Raw genomic sequence first — 14,915 nt, 5'->3', positions numbered from 1 at the left:
TTGCTTTTTGACCTGTATTGGCTCAGCTGGCACAATTTCAAACATGACTTTGCAGCTTTTCTCCATTAGGTAGCATGAGATGATGGTTAACACAAAAGCCTTTAAAGCTGATGTAGGTAGAATATGCTTCTTGGAGAAGAGGTTGAGTATAAGGCTGTGCTGTGCCTTTGCTGTTGCCAGTGCTCCCTCATAGACTTCTACACATAATGAGAGTGCAGGCAAGTGTGAGTGTGTAGAGGAGTGACAACATCCTCTGTGGAAGAAACTGCCCATAAAATAGATCTAATGAAAAATAGAGGAACCAAGAAATTGAGGAAGCAATGACTTAAAGTAAGTGAGAGCTGCCAGGTACTTCTGCCCAGGCTGTCTCTGGCTCTGGTGCAAAGTCAATAAACCAGAGGTCACAGGACTGAAAACTGTGCCTGAGTCTTTGCTGTGTGGGATGCAGATGAGACACAGAGCACAGAAAACCCAGTAGTAAAAGAGTGTGTGAAGCAGAAGGGTGTTACATGCAACACTCCCACAGTGTGAGGGTTATTTGAATAAAGAAATGAAACGTGTCCAGAAGCCTCCGGTGAATCAGCCTGGGAATGCCTGGAGCTGTGCTTCCATGAAAGACTGCATTTTTTTTTTCATCAGAGACAAACTCTGGTACAGACTAATACATTGCTAGTTTAGATGCAATGACCAGAAATAAACCTGGCAGTCTTTTTATTCCCCCCCCCCCATTTTATTTCTTTCTTCTCCCTCGAGTTTCCTATTTGCTAGGAGTCTTAAACTGTATGTTGAGAGTGCTGTCTCAAGCCGCATCGTTTGCATTTTTACAGTCCTTTCTGTTGGGAAGCACTTCTTGTGAAATGGGTAGGGCTTCCTTCAGTTCTAGAAGATTCTGATATTAAAAAGTTGTGTACTGTTGAAATGCTAAGGAGACAAACTCCTCTATGAGGGTTTTAAGTGCTCAGTTGTGATAACGCATAAAAGCTGAAATAGAAAGTTTTAAAGGAAACTATAAACATTACTAAAGACTACTTGCAGGCTCTGAGTATATCAAGACAGTATTTTGTATCTGGTGTTTCTCAGAGTCAGTTCTTCCCATTTATGCAGTTGTGCCCTTTTTTTAGTATTCCATCTCTCACTATATTGATTTTTCTTTGGGCAGAAGATGGATATCGTGAAACTTTCATGTATTGTAAAATTCATCTGTCCAAAAGACCACTCTGGGTTTTAGAAGGCTGGGAGGGTGCAGAAAACTTTTGGAGAGTTTGCTGCTCTGAATTGTTCAGAGGTGACCATGTTAAGTCCGAATGCCAAACCTGGCAGCCAGACAGCAATTCTGGTTTTATCTATCTAGACTTAGCCAGTGCCTATAAATAGACATCTTTATCTTGGTAGACCTAAATTATCATTCAGTTCTGCATTGTTTGAAGCATGGTGTAATGAAAATGAATGCAGCAAGTTAAAAACTGAAACCTGCTGAGTGCTAGTGAGTCCTCCTTGGAGCAGCTTGACACATTATGAGCTTTCAGACTTTTCTGCATAATGAGTGGTGTTGGTACCATGAAATTTTCTGCCATCCGCTCTAAGGTATTTTGAAATTGTTGCCTATGGTCTCTTTGCTAGTGCCCAAGTTAGATCTGTTTTGCACAGGGAGATGTTTCCTTGCCTTAAACAGCTTCTCTTGGCAAATTTCTTGGTTTGTGTAATATTTTCTTCTCATTTGGAGGAAACTGTGACATTATTCCCCCAAACTGGAGAGGAAATGATTCCAGCCAGACACATGAGTGTGTTAATTTTTTCTGCCAGTCAGGCAGTTACGGAATGCTTGGAGATGGTCCAAGAGCTTCACATCCGGGCCTGTCCCGCCAGTGGTGCTTATTCCAGCACATCTGTCCTTGGGAGGATGTTGTTTCTCTTCCCTGATCTGGGGGGAGAGAAGAGTGCTGGGTGATCAGGAAACCGGTGCCTTCCGGTACCTGCTTGGCTCTTGTGGTGACTGAGCCTCTTCCAGGTCGAGGCAATCAGTGCTGTGGTCAAGGGAAAATGCTTTTTAAAAGAAAGCCAAACTTTGATCCAACCAACTGTGCAGTTGCTGAGTCTTTTCTGTCTGGTGATATCTAAATGAACTCAGGAGGAGAAAAAACATTTTGGTGTATGCATCTCCTTCAGCTCTAAAACTTCTATATAAATGAGCTGAAGATTTGGGTAGAATTTTCTAACTTTAGATACCTTGCTGCCTTTAGCCTTAAGGCCTTTTTTACTTAGAAGATTTGTTTCCTAAGTCATTGCCAGTTGTTTTTCCCTTTATTATAGATGGTTTCTTTTACCTTGTTGCCTAGTTTGTACTTTGCTCAGAGTTAAAAAAAATAATCCTATGTTGAGTTACAAAGGTGAAGAGGGTTTCTGTTTCTGTACATTTTGCCTTGTAGCCTTTTCTTGTAGCTTACTTATATTTCCACATACTGTGGAAGATACCATGCTTCTATACTTCATTATTTGAGATGTCTGTGCATTTTTGTAATCAGCTTGATCTTTCAGAAGTATGTCACTTATCTCTCCATTTCTGTAGATGTTTATGGATTCATACTCTGGTTTTCTTGATCCTCTTCTGCTAACTTAATTCTTCCCAGTCTTAATCCTTAAAAGGCTGGGAGCTGGAATAAGAGATGAAGTATGGTACTAAACCCTTTGTTGTTGTTTTGTGAGCCTACAGCAATCTCAGCCAAGGACAAGAATGTTTTGTTATCACATGTTTTTACCTATTAATGTCATGTGCAGAGTTTACAGTCCACAGTGCCTTATCAGCCAGCTGCTTGGGCTGCAGCCCATTGTAAAGGCATATTAAATGTGTCTTATGTGGTGACCCCTGCAAATTTGATTAGTACAGATTAGATTTTGAGCTTTATTAGAGTTTCTGTGCTGTTGACAGCTGCAACTCAGTAATGGGGTGGGGAGACAGAGACTTGCATGTGAGAGTAGTTCCTTATCCTGCCAAAAAATCCTGACTAACTGCTTTTTTTTTTTTTTTAACATTTTTCTTTTCTTTGGAAGAGTAACTGATAGCTTGGTGGAGCAGGGACTTAAGGTCTGTTTTCATGACTCCCATGAGTGCTGTAACCCAGTGGGCTACTGGCTGTTTTAGGGAAAAGGGAGCAGTAAGAGGGTTGTTGGAAATGCTTACTCTTTGTGGCTTCCCTTGAGCTGGGAGATGTTTCGTGACAAAAGCTTCATCAAAACTGCAGCATGATTACAAAAGGTTTCAGGTTTGAGAAATCTGGCTTTTCCAGAGAGAGGGGATGTTGTTGGGAAAACATTCAGCAAGCTCAACTGCTGTTTACTGCTTGGCAATTCATATTGTTCTGGGAGTGTGTGTTTTAGGTCTGTTGTTTCTTTCTCAAATTATAAATAGGTCTTCTTTTAAATATATGGTTATTACTGATTTTTTTTATTGTGTTTTGGCATGATATCAGAGTTTATGAGAAGCACTTTTGTTCAGTTTAAGCTGCTCTGTGATAGTAACCTGTTTCCCTGTTTGATTCATTCTCTCTCCTGAACTGTTTTTCTGCTAGAGCTGGGCAAGCCATGACCTCTGATAGCTGATATTGACTGTTAGCCTGGAAAACATGGTGATGTTTTAGGGCCATAAAAATGTTAAGTGATGTTAATCTGCTAACCTTGGAGAGCAGAACGTGACTTAAAGCCATGGCAGTTGGTCCTGGGTTATGTGAAAACGAGTCACGTTGAGGTGGTGGCAGGGAGTGCCCTGGCAGTCACCGTGACTCGGCGGCTGCTCTTCCATTGGTCTGCAAGTGAGTCAAGCTGGAGTTCATCATTCCTAGCCCAAATACTTCCTGATACTTGAACCAGCTCTCGGTCAAGGTGCTGGGGAATTTTTCTAGTGACTTACGTGCCAGTTTGAACATCTCTGCAATGCTTTATTTACAGATCTGTCACAGTGGTTGTACTAAAATGCCACCAGTTCTTCCCTCACTGTCTCCAGTTCACTCAACCATTCATTGTGTCACGGCTTCTGCATCTTGCACTATTTTGCCTTCACTTATTTCACCACACCTGCTTGCAGATTAAATTTTTCTTAAGATATGAGTGCATCTGGTGGAAACAAAGTTTATTGAGTACATTGAATGTTGCAGTGTGTTAGCACTGGGTTATTGTGGAGGTCATGAAACCCAGCAAAAGGAAGGTACAACGTGCCACATACTTGGTCTGCAATGCAAATATGCAGTAGATTGGTATCAAGAAATGTCATGATATCCCTAGAATTGTTCTTTAATATGATTTGGATTTCTGTATTAACCAAAAACCCAGCTATCTTAAGCAGAACAAAAAGATTAAAAAATTATGCTTATGTCTTAAATTTGGTTATATGACTTGGATTAAACTGGGTGTCTTGTGTGTATTAATGGTGCTCTTTTATGCACAGGTGTTCAATAACAAGATCAACTATTTTGAAATGTTGGCTTAATGCAATTAAATCACTGCTGAATGGATGATGCACAGGTGGTGACATAATCCTGAAGTCAGATAACTATGTTGTATCTAAACCTTTAAACTAATAACACATGAATGCTTTATCTACAGTTGTCCTTCTTGGAAATGAGTTTTAAAATAGTGTAATGTGGCAAGCCAGGTGTGTTCTGAAGCAGCCAGTGGCAGCAAAACAACTGAAAGGGCCAAAGCAATACTGTTTCTAAAAAGAAACTTGCCTACAGGGTGACATTAGCAGGTGTAAAGAAAAAGAACTCTGTGGTTGCTGTTGTCTGAACTGTTAATGAAGGAAAAATTGGCATTTTTGGAGCAGTAGCTATTTCCTCTGTCAAGTGTACTCAATGATATAATAACCCATGAAGATGTTTTAAAAATACCGAAAGACAACAAATTAGTAAATATGGTATATTTTGGCATAGGATTTGCTCCTCATTGATGACATCATATTTGTTCTGTTAGTGATGTTCGTAAGCACCTTATGCACTTGACATTAAATCTCCAAGTAAAGACACATTCTTAATCACATGTCTGCTTGTGAGTGGAGTGACAGGAAGGTGGTAAAGTGCCCTTAATTTTATTGATGGGACCCTTCCCTTGCCCCAGCCAGGCTGTCCAGGGGGTTGCTCCTGTTGCTGGGAGCCCGTTGCTGGTTCTGCAGCCAGTGCTGGTGTGAGTGAGCAGCTGTGGGTGTCAGCCCAGCCCAGGGCTGGCCTCACTTGGGCTCCCTGGCAGCACTGGCTGTGTCCAGCACTGTGCAGACTTGGTATTTTTGGTGCAATGGACATGAGTGAGGGCCTGGACAGAGGGAGCAGGTCTGGCCACTGATGGTTGCCCGCAGCTCTCGTGGCTGATGGCACCTCCAAAGCTGATGCTGCCTCAGGACAAGTTGCAGTAACATGTTCCTTTAACCTCCCTCATCTGTGCCTGATCCATTTACCATTAAGCAATTAAACCATACTTTGAGAAATAAGCAAAACTTAATTATTTCCTTGCCCGTTGTTGAAGCCTGATGGCAGCACATGTTTAATTCTGGAATCCTTTTGTTTGCAGGGGGAAGAGTAAAAACATGGAAACGGAGATGGTTTATTCTGACTGATAATTGCCTGTATTACTTTGAATACACAACAGTGAGTATATATCATGGTGAATTCTCTTTGCAATCAAGACATATAAGTAGCCAATAATGTGATATTTTCCTAATTTTTTAGGACAAAGAACCTCGAGGAATTATTCCGTTAGAAAATCTTAGCATAAGAGAAGTTGAAGACCCTAGGAAACCAGTAAGACAGTTTCATATTTATTTTCTAAATGAAGATAAGTAGACCATAGGGAACTTAATTGTACTGTTAAATGAATTTATTTGTCAGTTTTGTTTTGTTCTTTCAAATTTATTACTTCATTTCTACCCTCCAGAACTGCTTTGAGCTCTACAACCCCAGTCATAAAGGTCAAGTAATTAAAGCATGTAAAACTGAAGCTGATGGTAGAGTGGTGGAAGGCAACCATGTAGTGTACAGAATATCTGCTCCCACCCCAGAAGAAAAGGAAGAGTGGATTAAATCTATCAAGTGAGTTTAAAGTTTTAAATGTCGTTCAGAAATGAAGTGTAAGCTCTTTTCAGAGTATGATACTGAGAGAATTTGTTGTAACTTGTTTGAAGAACTCTGATGGGGCAATGTCCTTGAGGATTAACAATGAGCTCTGCAGGGTTGATGGATGAAGATACAAATCTCCTGTTACTCTCTGGTCCTAAAGAAGTATTGCTGCTAACTCAAATGAGGAAAATAGGATTTACTGGTTTATGCGAATGTAAAACCTTGTGTGAATTGTCTTTAAATCTAATTTTATTGGATTCTTATTTCACTTAATTATTAACTTCAGTAACGTGTTTTTTAAGCATGTTCACAGGCAGCTTTAAACTTCCACAGCCTGACTTTATCTTGGAAGGTGTGTTAACAGACCCACTTAAAAGAAATAAATAATAGTCAAGATGTGAAGATGTGAACTCTTAACAAATCACAGCTGAATAGCATCTTTTGCTAAAGAAATACTTGTGGTGCTTAGAAGTCAGCCATCCATCTTATTAAGAATGTGGAGTCATCCACAAGGATGAGAGGTTTTAGTTTTCAAAACCAGGTATTTGTTAACCAAACTGATGATTCCTTTCTTCTCTTCCAGAGCAAGTATCAGCAGGGATCCCTTTTATGATATGCTGGCAACAAGGAAACGAAGAATTGCAAATAAGAAATAGAACATGATCAGCAGCTTGTAAACCTGCATCAACCAACAACTGAGCATACAGTGGAGAGATACAAGAAATTGGACAAACTAAGTGAAGACAACTGTAAATTTTATATATATATATATACATATATATACATTTTATTATGGCATAAAAACTTGGCAAAACTTTTCAGGGTAAACAGTTACTGGCATATAATTTGAAGCAAGCTTCAAATCCCAGAGAATGATTATATTGGAACTTAATTCAACTGAACACATGGAAGCCTTGTTTTCACTTACATTAGCGACAACTCCAGTTTACTTGGGCTGGGAGGGAAGGAGTCCAGGGCTAACACTAAAATGTCCTCTACCTGTTACCTGAGCACATTTCCCATAAAAGGAGTGATTATAAGACTTTGAGTTCTCACTAAAGTGCAGCGCCAACAGTGGAGCAGGGCATGATCTGGCACTGCATTTTCCTGTAAGCAGAAACCTCACAATCCCAGTGTCAGTTTTCAAGCCATGAGTGTTTCACAGTAACAGCTGAGTGCAGCTTTCATTCAGGATTCCTCTCCCACCTTCATGGAAATAGCTTTTCTTCAGAAACACAGTGACTGGCAGCTCAGTAGGTACCTCGTGGTGCCAAAGGGTTTGTCAGTGTGCACTGAAATACAGGCAGGGCCCAGCAGCAGAGGTTTGAGCCTGTGGCCATGACACAAAGTACAGATGTGGTCTGGTGTTTGCCAGTGGGCTAAAACTCACTCCTGCCTGCTCATACACTCACAACAAACACTAGGGTTTAATGACTGGTTTAATCTGGTTTTTATACTGTAATGTCCTTCTTACATTTGAGATGATGTAGTTTGATTAACACTAAGTTACTACTAAAGGAGAGAGATGACAGGGCTTGTGTGATTTTAGGCCTTGCGTGTGAAAACACCCCCAGATAATTTCACATGCATTCAATGTTTTTAAAGGGAAGAGCCAGGAAGGTGAACTGTCTCTGTAAGATGCAGCCCTAGAGAGTTAAACAAGCAGGATTCGTTCCTTTGCTTGATAACAAACTTTGGGCATACAGAGTTCATGCAAGTTCATACAAGTTCAGCATTTTTATTGCATCCTTAGAGGCAATTTTCAGATTTGTGCTTCAGCAGTTAAAATTGGAAAAAATAGACATTTTTACTGAAAAACAAAGTATTACACATTGATTGCCTGGTGCAGCTAGGCTTCCCCACAGGCACGTGTGTCTGTCTTTGAAACTTGTGGAAGATCTTTCTGTGGTCCTACTCATGGATCTTTCAGGAACACATCAAGTGCTGCAGCAGATTTTACTGCAGTGCTTTTCTGTTGATAGCACACATACTGTTCTTAAGGTAAAGCCCCTAATTCTACAATGGGCGCAGAAAGTGGGAGGTTTTGACTCTACTGCTTCTGTTACTACTCAGTTTGGGAAAAACTTGTTGAACCTGAGCTGTGCCTGCTGTGCCAGTGGATGCTTTGGAGACCCAAAATGTTAAAAGCAGCTTTGCTTGTTGGTTACAGGAGCATCTCTGGGTCGGTTGTAGCAAGATGTGCTGCACTGGCAAACCCACAGACTTAGCAAGTTGATCTGTTTGAAATCTCCTTTGAACTGTGAGGGAGAGTCTGTTTCACTGCTCTGTCTTACTGATTTGCCTTGTTTTGCATGGGGTGTCAGCCGTGTGAGTGTTTTGCTTTATTGCATGTTTGCAAAAGAGGCTGAGAGGAGAAGAACAAAGTAAACTTTCCTACATTTTAGGTTTTCCCCAGGGTGTGTGGAACTGCTTGGGTGAATGTTTAAATCCAAGTGCTTCCAAAGGAATACAACTCAGCCAGAAGAGATAGAATCCTTGAGTAAGTGTCAGTGTGGGGATATCTTTGCTTAATGGAACACATTTAAACTCTTTATAGAAATGAATTGAGTTCTGTGTCCTGTGTTTGCAAAGCAGCACAATGATGGAGCTGCTGCCAGCACTTGTTTTGAGTCTTCTGTTCTGCAGTGACATTTTGTTTTCAAGCACTGCCTACATCAGTCATAGCTGTGGACAAGTAGATTTGTAATGCAAATAGTGACAAGCCAAATCAGTGGTACTAGAGAGCATAAAGGTGAAAGGCAGCAAATACAGTATTTCTGGAGAAATGTGAGATTACAAAAGCATTAATAAGCCATGAAGCACTTTTGTATCAATTCTTATCTTCTGAAATACCACCTTTGAGGAAATCTATTTATTTAACCAGGTGAGGATGTCTGCCTATAAGCATGAAGGAAATGCCTTGAGAGTTCATTTGCTGTATTTAGTTTGAAGTTCTTATATCCAGCAGAAATAATTATTTAGAGTAACATGTAACTGAGGCTATTATAGCAGGAGATACATTATTTCTTAGCATTGAAATGCAACATCCTAAACAGCTACTTGTGGTGCTCAATGTATCTATTTAATTTACCAAAGCTAATGGAATAGCGTTTTTGTGTGTGTTTGTATTTGATTTCAGATTTCTTTGTAACAGTATTAACAGGGAGTGAAACTGGCCCAAAATTTCCACTGGCCATGAGGCCAGTAAAACAAAGTGGCTTGTGAAAATTTTGGCCATATCAGGTACTATCCACGAGGGTGAAGAAAAATCTCTCAACCTTTCCCTTTTTTATTGGGCTTCAAGTCCAGGGGTGGCTACTGAAAGTGGCTGCTCAGTGGCCTAAAGCAGGATCTGTTACAGTTTGGCCATGCTGAGGAAAAGTCCTCTGGGGACAACAGATTCTCCCTTCCTGTTGCACTGAAACTTGGGTGATTCTTGAGCTCTTTGCTTTTGACTCTGCCCTTTACAGCTGCAGGGGCAGTGAGAGCCACGGTGCCAGTGCAGCTGGAAGGGAGCTGTACACAAAACTTAAGCTCAGCTGGACTGACTTAAATTTTACAATATTCTGACAAAATAAGCTCTGTGTCACTTAACATTTAGAACTGTTTTAAGCTGGTACAAAACTGAACCTTTATAAACTGAGCAGCATTTATAATGCTTCATATATAAAAAACTGCATATTTTTAAGATTTATTACATATCTATGTAGATATGCTTGCTGGAAAAGCTGGGTCTGTTGTAGACCAGATGCTACAAATTAAGACTTGTGGCTTACCAGTTTCATTTCTATATTTTCTTGGAAAATGTTTCTAGCTAGAGTTTAAATATAAAATGTAAATACTGTACAGGTATGTATTGATATGAGTATTACTTGGTGTACACAAGTGATTTGCATGACAAAATATTCTGTATCAATCATTGTTAAAACGGTGATGTTCTTATGTAAAGCCACAGCAATATTAATGTTCTCATTTAGCATTATAAGACCTGTTGCTTAAATCTGTCAATTTTCTCAAAAATAAAGTGTGTAACTGTACTATCATGTATCTCCTCATTTACCAGGAATAGATGAGAGGCAGTTGCTGACTCTTAAGAGGTTAAAGTTTAATTTTATGACTGCTCTTGTAAATAGAAGGCCTCTTTTCCCTACCCCTTAGGCACAGTAATTTGAATTACCAGGATTAATTTTTCAGAGAAAAAATCCTTCAACTGCAAAATGTTTCAGTACAGTGTGTTACCACAGGAGTGTGACTCCAGTAAGAGCTGGTTTCCCTTGAGAGCCACCCTAAATTGAGGTATTTCATTTTGTCAGTTCCCTGCCAGGAGTTTCAGTCAGATGTGAGGGGCGGAAACGGATCTCTGCTCCTGGAGTAGATTAATTAGTTTCCTCAATTAGCATTTAGAAACAGGTGCTGCTGCTCCACAGCTCTGGGGCAGTGTCACCACGTGCCCTCCCTGCTCCAGAGCCAGGTGAGGCTCTGAAGGGAGGCACAGCAGCAGCACAAACTCCTTGAGACACTTGTGCTGGAGTTACTCATCAGACAAAGGACACACCACCAGATCTTGGAGCCAGAGGACAGAAGAGGAAAAAAAAGCCAGATACAGGACAGGAATGTTGGTTACTTTGCCATGTTACTTTATGTAACGTCACATCACTGTTGCCATAGGAACATTATGCAGGTACATTATGGTTTGGCTTTGTGGTGTTCTCCATGTACTAAAATACTTTTAAGTATTTAGTGAAACATTAACCTTGCTCTTTTTTACTGGGTTTTTTTTGTTGTTTTTTTTTTTTTATTTTGTCACACACAAGAACAAGCTCCTGCTGAGCTCCCAGCCTGGTGCCTGGCTGGGGCAGCTTTAAGTTCAGAGGAGAAGCCTTCTGCATCGTTGTCTGGGCAGCTGCAGTCCTGGGCTACTGATCTTCACTGGCTCACATCAACAGCATCTTCTCCCCTACACTGAGAGGAAAATGTGACTTCTGGAGTGTCAAACATGCTCTGACAGCTGTCAGCTCCCATGACACAGTGCACATTAAATAACTCAAGTAAAACTCAAGTAAAAATCCATTTTAACTTTGCTGTATTTATATACTATATAAATTTTACATGCTATATATTTACAGTGGGGCAAGTGCTTTTTATCTTTAAAAAAACAAAGATCAAACTTTAGACATCTCTGAACAACACAGCTTGTATAAACCAGACAGATTATTCAGATGAACTGTATTTAATACAGGTTCCCCACTCATCTCCTGATGCAGGACCAGTGAATAATAAGTGCATCACAGTTTGATAGCATTTAATAATAAAAATAAAAATCACAGTATGAATTTGTCTGTAACTAGACACTTTAGAGAGACAAAACAGACAACTGAGACTTAAGACAAATGACAGTATATTAAGAAAATGTAATAAAAACATATGGAACAATATACAAATAGTCTTGAGAGATACATTCAGAACTGCATATTTGTTGTTTCACAATGCCGAAAACCAGAAGATTTTCTTCAGATCTTGAATATAACTCAAATGTGAAGTAAATTAGTTTCTAGTGTCAGACCACAGAAAAAATGAAGCTCTTGCAAAACTTGTGAAGTTTTAAATAAGTCTTTAAATTAAATATACAGACTGTCAGTTGCAACTTTTATAATTCCTGGTCGCTCTTGCACCAGATGTCTTAACTTGGAGTAACATTACATGAATAACATAAAGTCAACCTGAGTCTGTAATTAAGCAGCATTTGAGATGGTCTATTCCAGGGCATTATCTCAGCACAGTGAGATATTTATGTGGTAATTTACAATGTTCAGCAGTTGTAAAAAGTTTTCACCCTTTTGGATTAGAAGTATATTTTAAAAAAGAAAGTCTCAAGTTAAAAACTAAAAAAAAGTTCTTATATGGTAAAATTCTGTACAGAAATGTTAAGCACCACTTATGACTGGATTTTGTCTTGATGGTAATTGATAATAAATTTTAAGTTTTGATGGTCAATATCGGTAATGTCAGGTTTGAAGGTAAGAAGTCGTTGAAGGTAAGAAGTCATTGGTTTTGATGATGAAAAGTTGTTGGTTTTGAAGGTGAAGGGTTGCTGGGGTTGGTGGTCAGAAGTCGTTGGGGTTGGTGGTGGGTTCAGTCTGAGTATTGAAGGCTTTCATCAGTCAGCTCCACATCTGAAAGGCAAAAGGAAGCAAGGTCAGGCTCTGCTGTGACATTAAACAGAAAACTCTCAGGCTTGATTTCTAAAAGGCTCAAAGCTTCCCCAGCTCCATCTGCTCCCTCAGTTCAGGATCCAACCTCCTCACACACCAACTGCATCCCCATTCTTGGCTGAGGCTGGTGAACAGGACAGAGCCACCTGCTTTAACAGCAAGTGCTGGACCTTGGCTGAATCCAGTTTAATTTAAGGTCTGCCCAAACAGCATTGTTTAGTAACAATCTTGTGGTCAGGCTGACCACATCTTAGCCACAAAGGCAGAGCCCTCAGAAATTTGCTGGAGAGGACATGTAGGGATGTAGGAAGGAACTGCTTCAAAGCTGCTCCTTCTCCCATCCTGTGTGAATTTTTCTTAAACCACAACTCAGCACTAGCTGTTTTCATCCTTATTAATTCCTTCAGAATAACAGGAGTTGTGGTGAAAAGGCACAACCTCACAATTCCTCTTCAGTGGTTCCATGCCTGTCCCTGCCTTGTTTGAGAGGTTCAATACTCTAAAAACACAGCCCAAGTGGCCTCTTTTGAAAGCAGCCTTCATTGTTCAGAGACTTCTACTTGAGACCCATTAAAAAAAAAAAAAAAATTGACCTTCCAGAAGATGGAATTAACATCCATGCACTTGAGGAAATACTATAATTCTCAAGACTTGAAAAAATTGCTTTTGCCAGCCCTTGTCTCCCCTCGAGTTGTGAGGGGCGAGTTCTGCAATGGGCGAACGGCTCCTTGCCCTGCACAGCCCAGCACCCCCAGTGCCCCGAGAGCAAGGCAGGACATTGACACTAAACCTGACTGGTGTGGAAAAACCCGAGTTTGCCATCTGCTGGCCAGAAAATCACTAAGGCCAAACCCCTATTGATCACAAGCATTTTGTTCTGTTTAGTTCCTGATTTATCAGCTAGATAACCTTTTAGTGCAATAAGGGTTATTTTGGACATGAGTATTATAAAAGAAATCTCTTTTTACAACATTAGGATTTGAAAGACCTCAACTCAGTTCTTAAATTTTCCTTGTTAAAGAATAATGGGTGAACAATCAGCTTTCCCTCCTGACCATTAACTCAGTTCTTAAACCATGGGTGGGTATAAAACATAGAAAATTTGACAATAAAATTTGCTTTTGGATAGTGAGCTGTCTTCTTCAGGGATTACTTCACTTATCTTCGAGTAAAATAGATAGCTGGGGGATTGTTTTGGTTTTTTATTAAAATAGATGGATAACTGGAACTGGTTTATGTCAGATAATAGCCATTTAATAAGGTTTTATTTCTATAATAAACACTTCTGTTCAGCAAAAATTTCATGGGAAATGTTGTCAAGTTTGATTTTAGATGTTGAATTCGTTGCAGTATGCAATCATCTTCATTGCATAATTTTAGAGCTAATTAATTTAATTAATTTATCTACTGTGAGCCCAAGTTGAAATTATGACAAGCAACAGCTGAGAGCTCAGTGTAAATTTAGTCAGGCACACAAACTCATAGGCAGGTTTTTTGTAAGAAGCACCAATCAGACTTTCTAAATATTAAAAACTGGGGAAGAGCTGTTTCCTCAGCCCACTTGTATGTATTGTTAAGCCTATGCTAACAGAAAAAACCCACAACTGAATAAAACAATAGCAGGAATTTAACACTCTCCAGGTGTTTAATTGTGAAGTGTCCTCTGGAGGTTTGACAGCTGTGCTTAGGAGAAGGCAGAGCTACACCTGGACCAACAATATTTCAGTACCATCACCAACTTCTGTTACTCTGAGTGAGCAACCAGCACTGTTTCTGTGCTCTGAACAGCTGAATGTAGTATTTTACTTAAATTACAGAATGGTTTGGGTTGGAAGGCATCTTAAAGATCATCTATTTCCAACCCCCTGCCAGGATAGTGTTTGGAAGCCATGATAAAACCCAGGGATTTTATCACACAAGCATTTAAAGATAGTTATGAATAACCAGGAGTCCTGCCAGCATCCCAGGGCCCCTTACCTCTGACATACTCATTGGATGCCATGGAGCTGTATTTCTTGCTGTCACCTGCACCAGAAGGCTTCTCTTCCTTGTAGGGTTGTTTACTGCCCTGGTTTCTGTATTGCTCACATAAATGGTCATCTGCAGGATGGGATTCTTCCTTCTTCTCCCATGTTTTCTTCTGGAAACGAGGATCTAAATATTCCAATAAGTCTTTCAGTTTCCTGTCGTGCTTCTTCTTTTTCTTCTTTTTCTTATGTTTGCGATTGTCATTGTCAAAGTGGAGCACAGAGCAATCCAAATCATAAAGTCTGAAGGAAACATGCAAGTTAAAAATAGAAAAACAGATGTGGCACTTGATGTATATATGAAATGTTATTTATTTACCACAGGTGACGACTTGCAGAGTGTCTGCTACTTTGTGGTAATTTCTGCACATCTAACTTAATTTAGATGCAGCAACCTTAAGCCCTCAGAATGAAGGACAAGAGGTCCTGGTTTGTACACAAATCATTAACAGGCATATGGGGAATTAAAAAAAAAAATTAAAATTGTAACCTAACCAAGAACGGTGTGCAGATGTTATTCTGACTACATTGTCCAGCTCTAGTGTTCTAACACAATTCAGCAACATCTTTCCTATCTT

At 39.8% G+C, this 14,915-nt stretch overlaps 2 protein-coding genes across 9 annotated transcripts in view; one reads left to right on the top strand and one right to left on the bottom strand.

The window, feature by feature from the left end:
• Nucleotides 1-10,135, top strand: part of CYTH3 (cytohesin 3) — a 48,986-nt gene extending 38,851 nt beyond the window's left edge. Inside the window, exons 10-13 of one of the 3 annotated variants that reach the window (XM_069029734.1) lie at nt 5,552-5,630; nt 5,712-5,783; nt 5,917-6,071; nt 6,682-10,135. In XM_069029734.1, the coding sequence (XP_068885835.1) occupies nt 5,552-5,630; nt 5,712-5,783; nt 5,917-6,071; nt 6,682-6,754 (379 nt within the window). In that variant the 3' untranslated portion in view covers nt 6,755-10,135. Of the gene's footprint in view, nt 1-5,551; nt 5,631-5,711; nt 5,784-5,916; nt 6,076-6,681 lie in introns of those variants that run through there. The other 2 variants (XM_069029733.1, XM_069029735.1) reach the window with 2 other exon arrangements.
• Nucleotides 10,136-11,309: 1,174 nt separating this feature from the next.
• The window catches only part of USP42 (ubiquitin specific peptidase 42), an 18,456-nt gene continuing 14,850 nt past the window's right edge, over nt 11,310-14,915 (bottom strand). For all 6 annotated transcript variants that reach the window (XM_069029727.1, XM_069029724.1, XM_069029725.1 and 3 more), the window contains exons 16-17: nt 14,288-14,580; nt 11,310-12,271 (exon numbers count right to left, since the gene is read on the bottom strand). In XM_069029727.1, coding sequence (XP_068885828.1) covers nt 12,231-12,271; nt 14,288-14,580 — 334 coding nt within the window. In that variant the 3' untranslated portion in view covers nt 11,310-12,230. The remainder of the gene's footprint in view (nt 12,272-14,287; nt 14,581-14,915) is intronic.

This window comes from Aphelocoma coerulescens, chromosome 14, assembly GCF_041296385.1.
Source record: "Aphelocoma coerulescens isolate FSJ_1873_10779 chromosome 14, UR_Acoe_1.0, whole genome shotgun sequence".
Lineage (NCBI taxonomy): Eukaryota > Metazoa > Chordata > Aves > Passeriformes > Corvidae > Aphelocoma > Aphelocoma coerulescens.
This window is presented reverse-complemented; position numbering and strand designations above follow the sequence as displayed.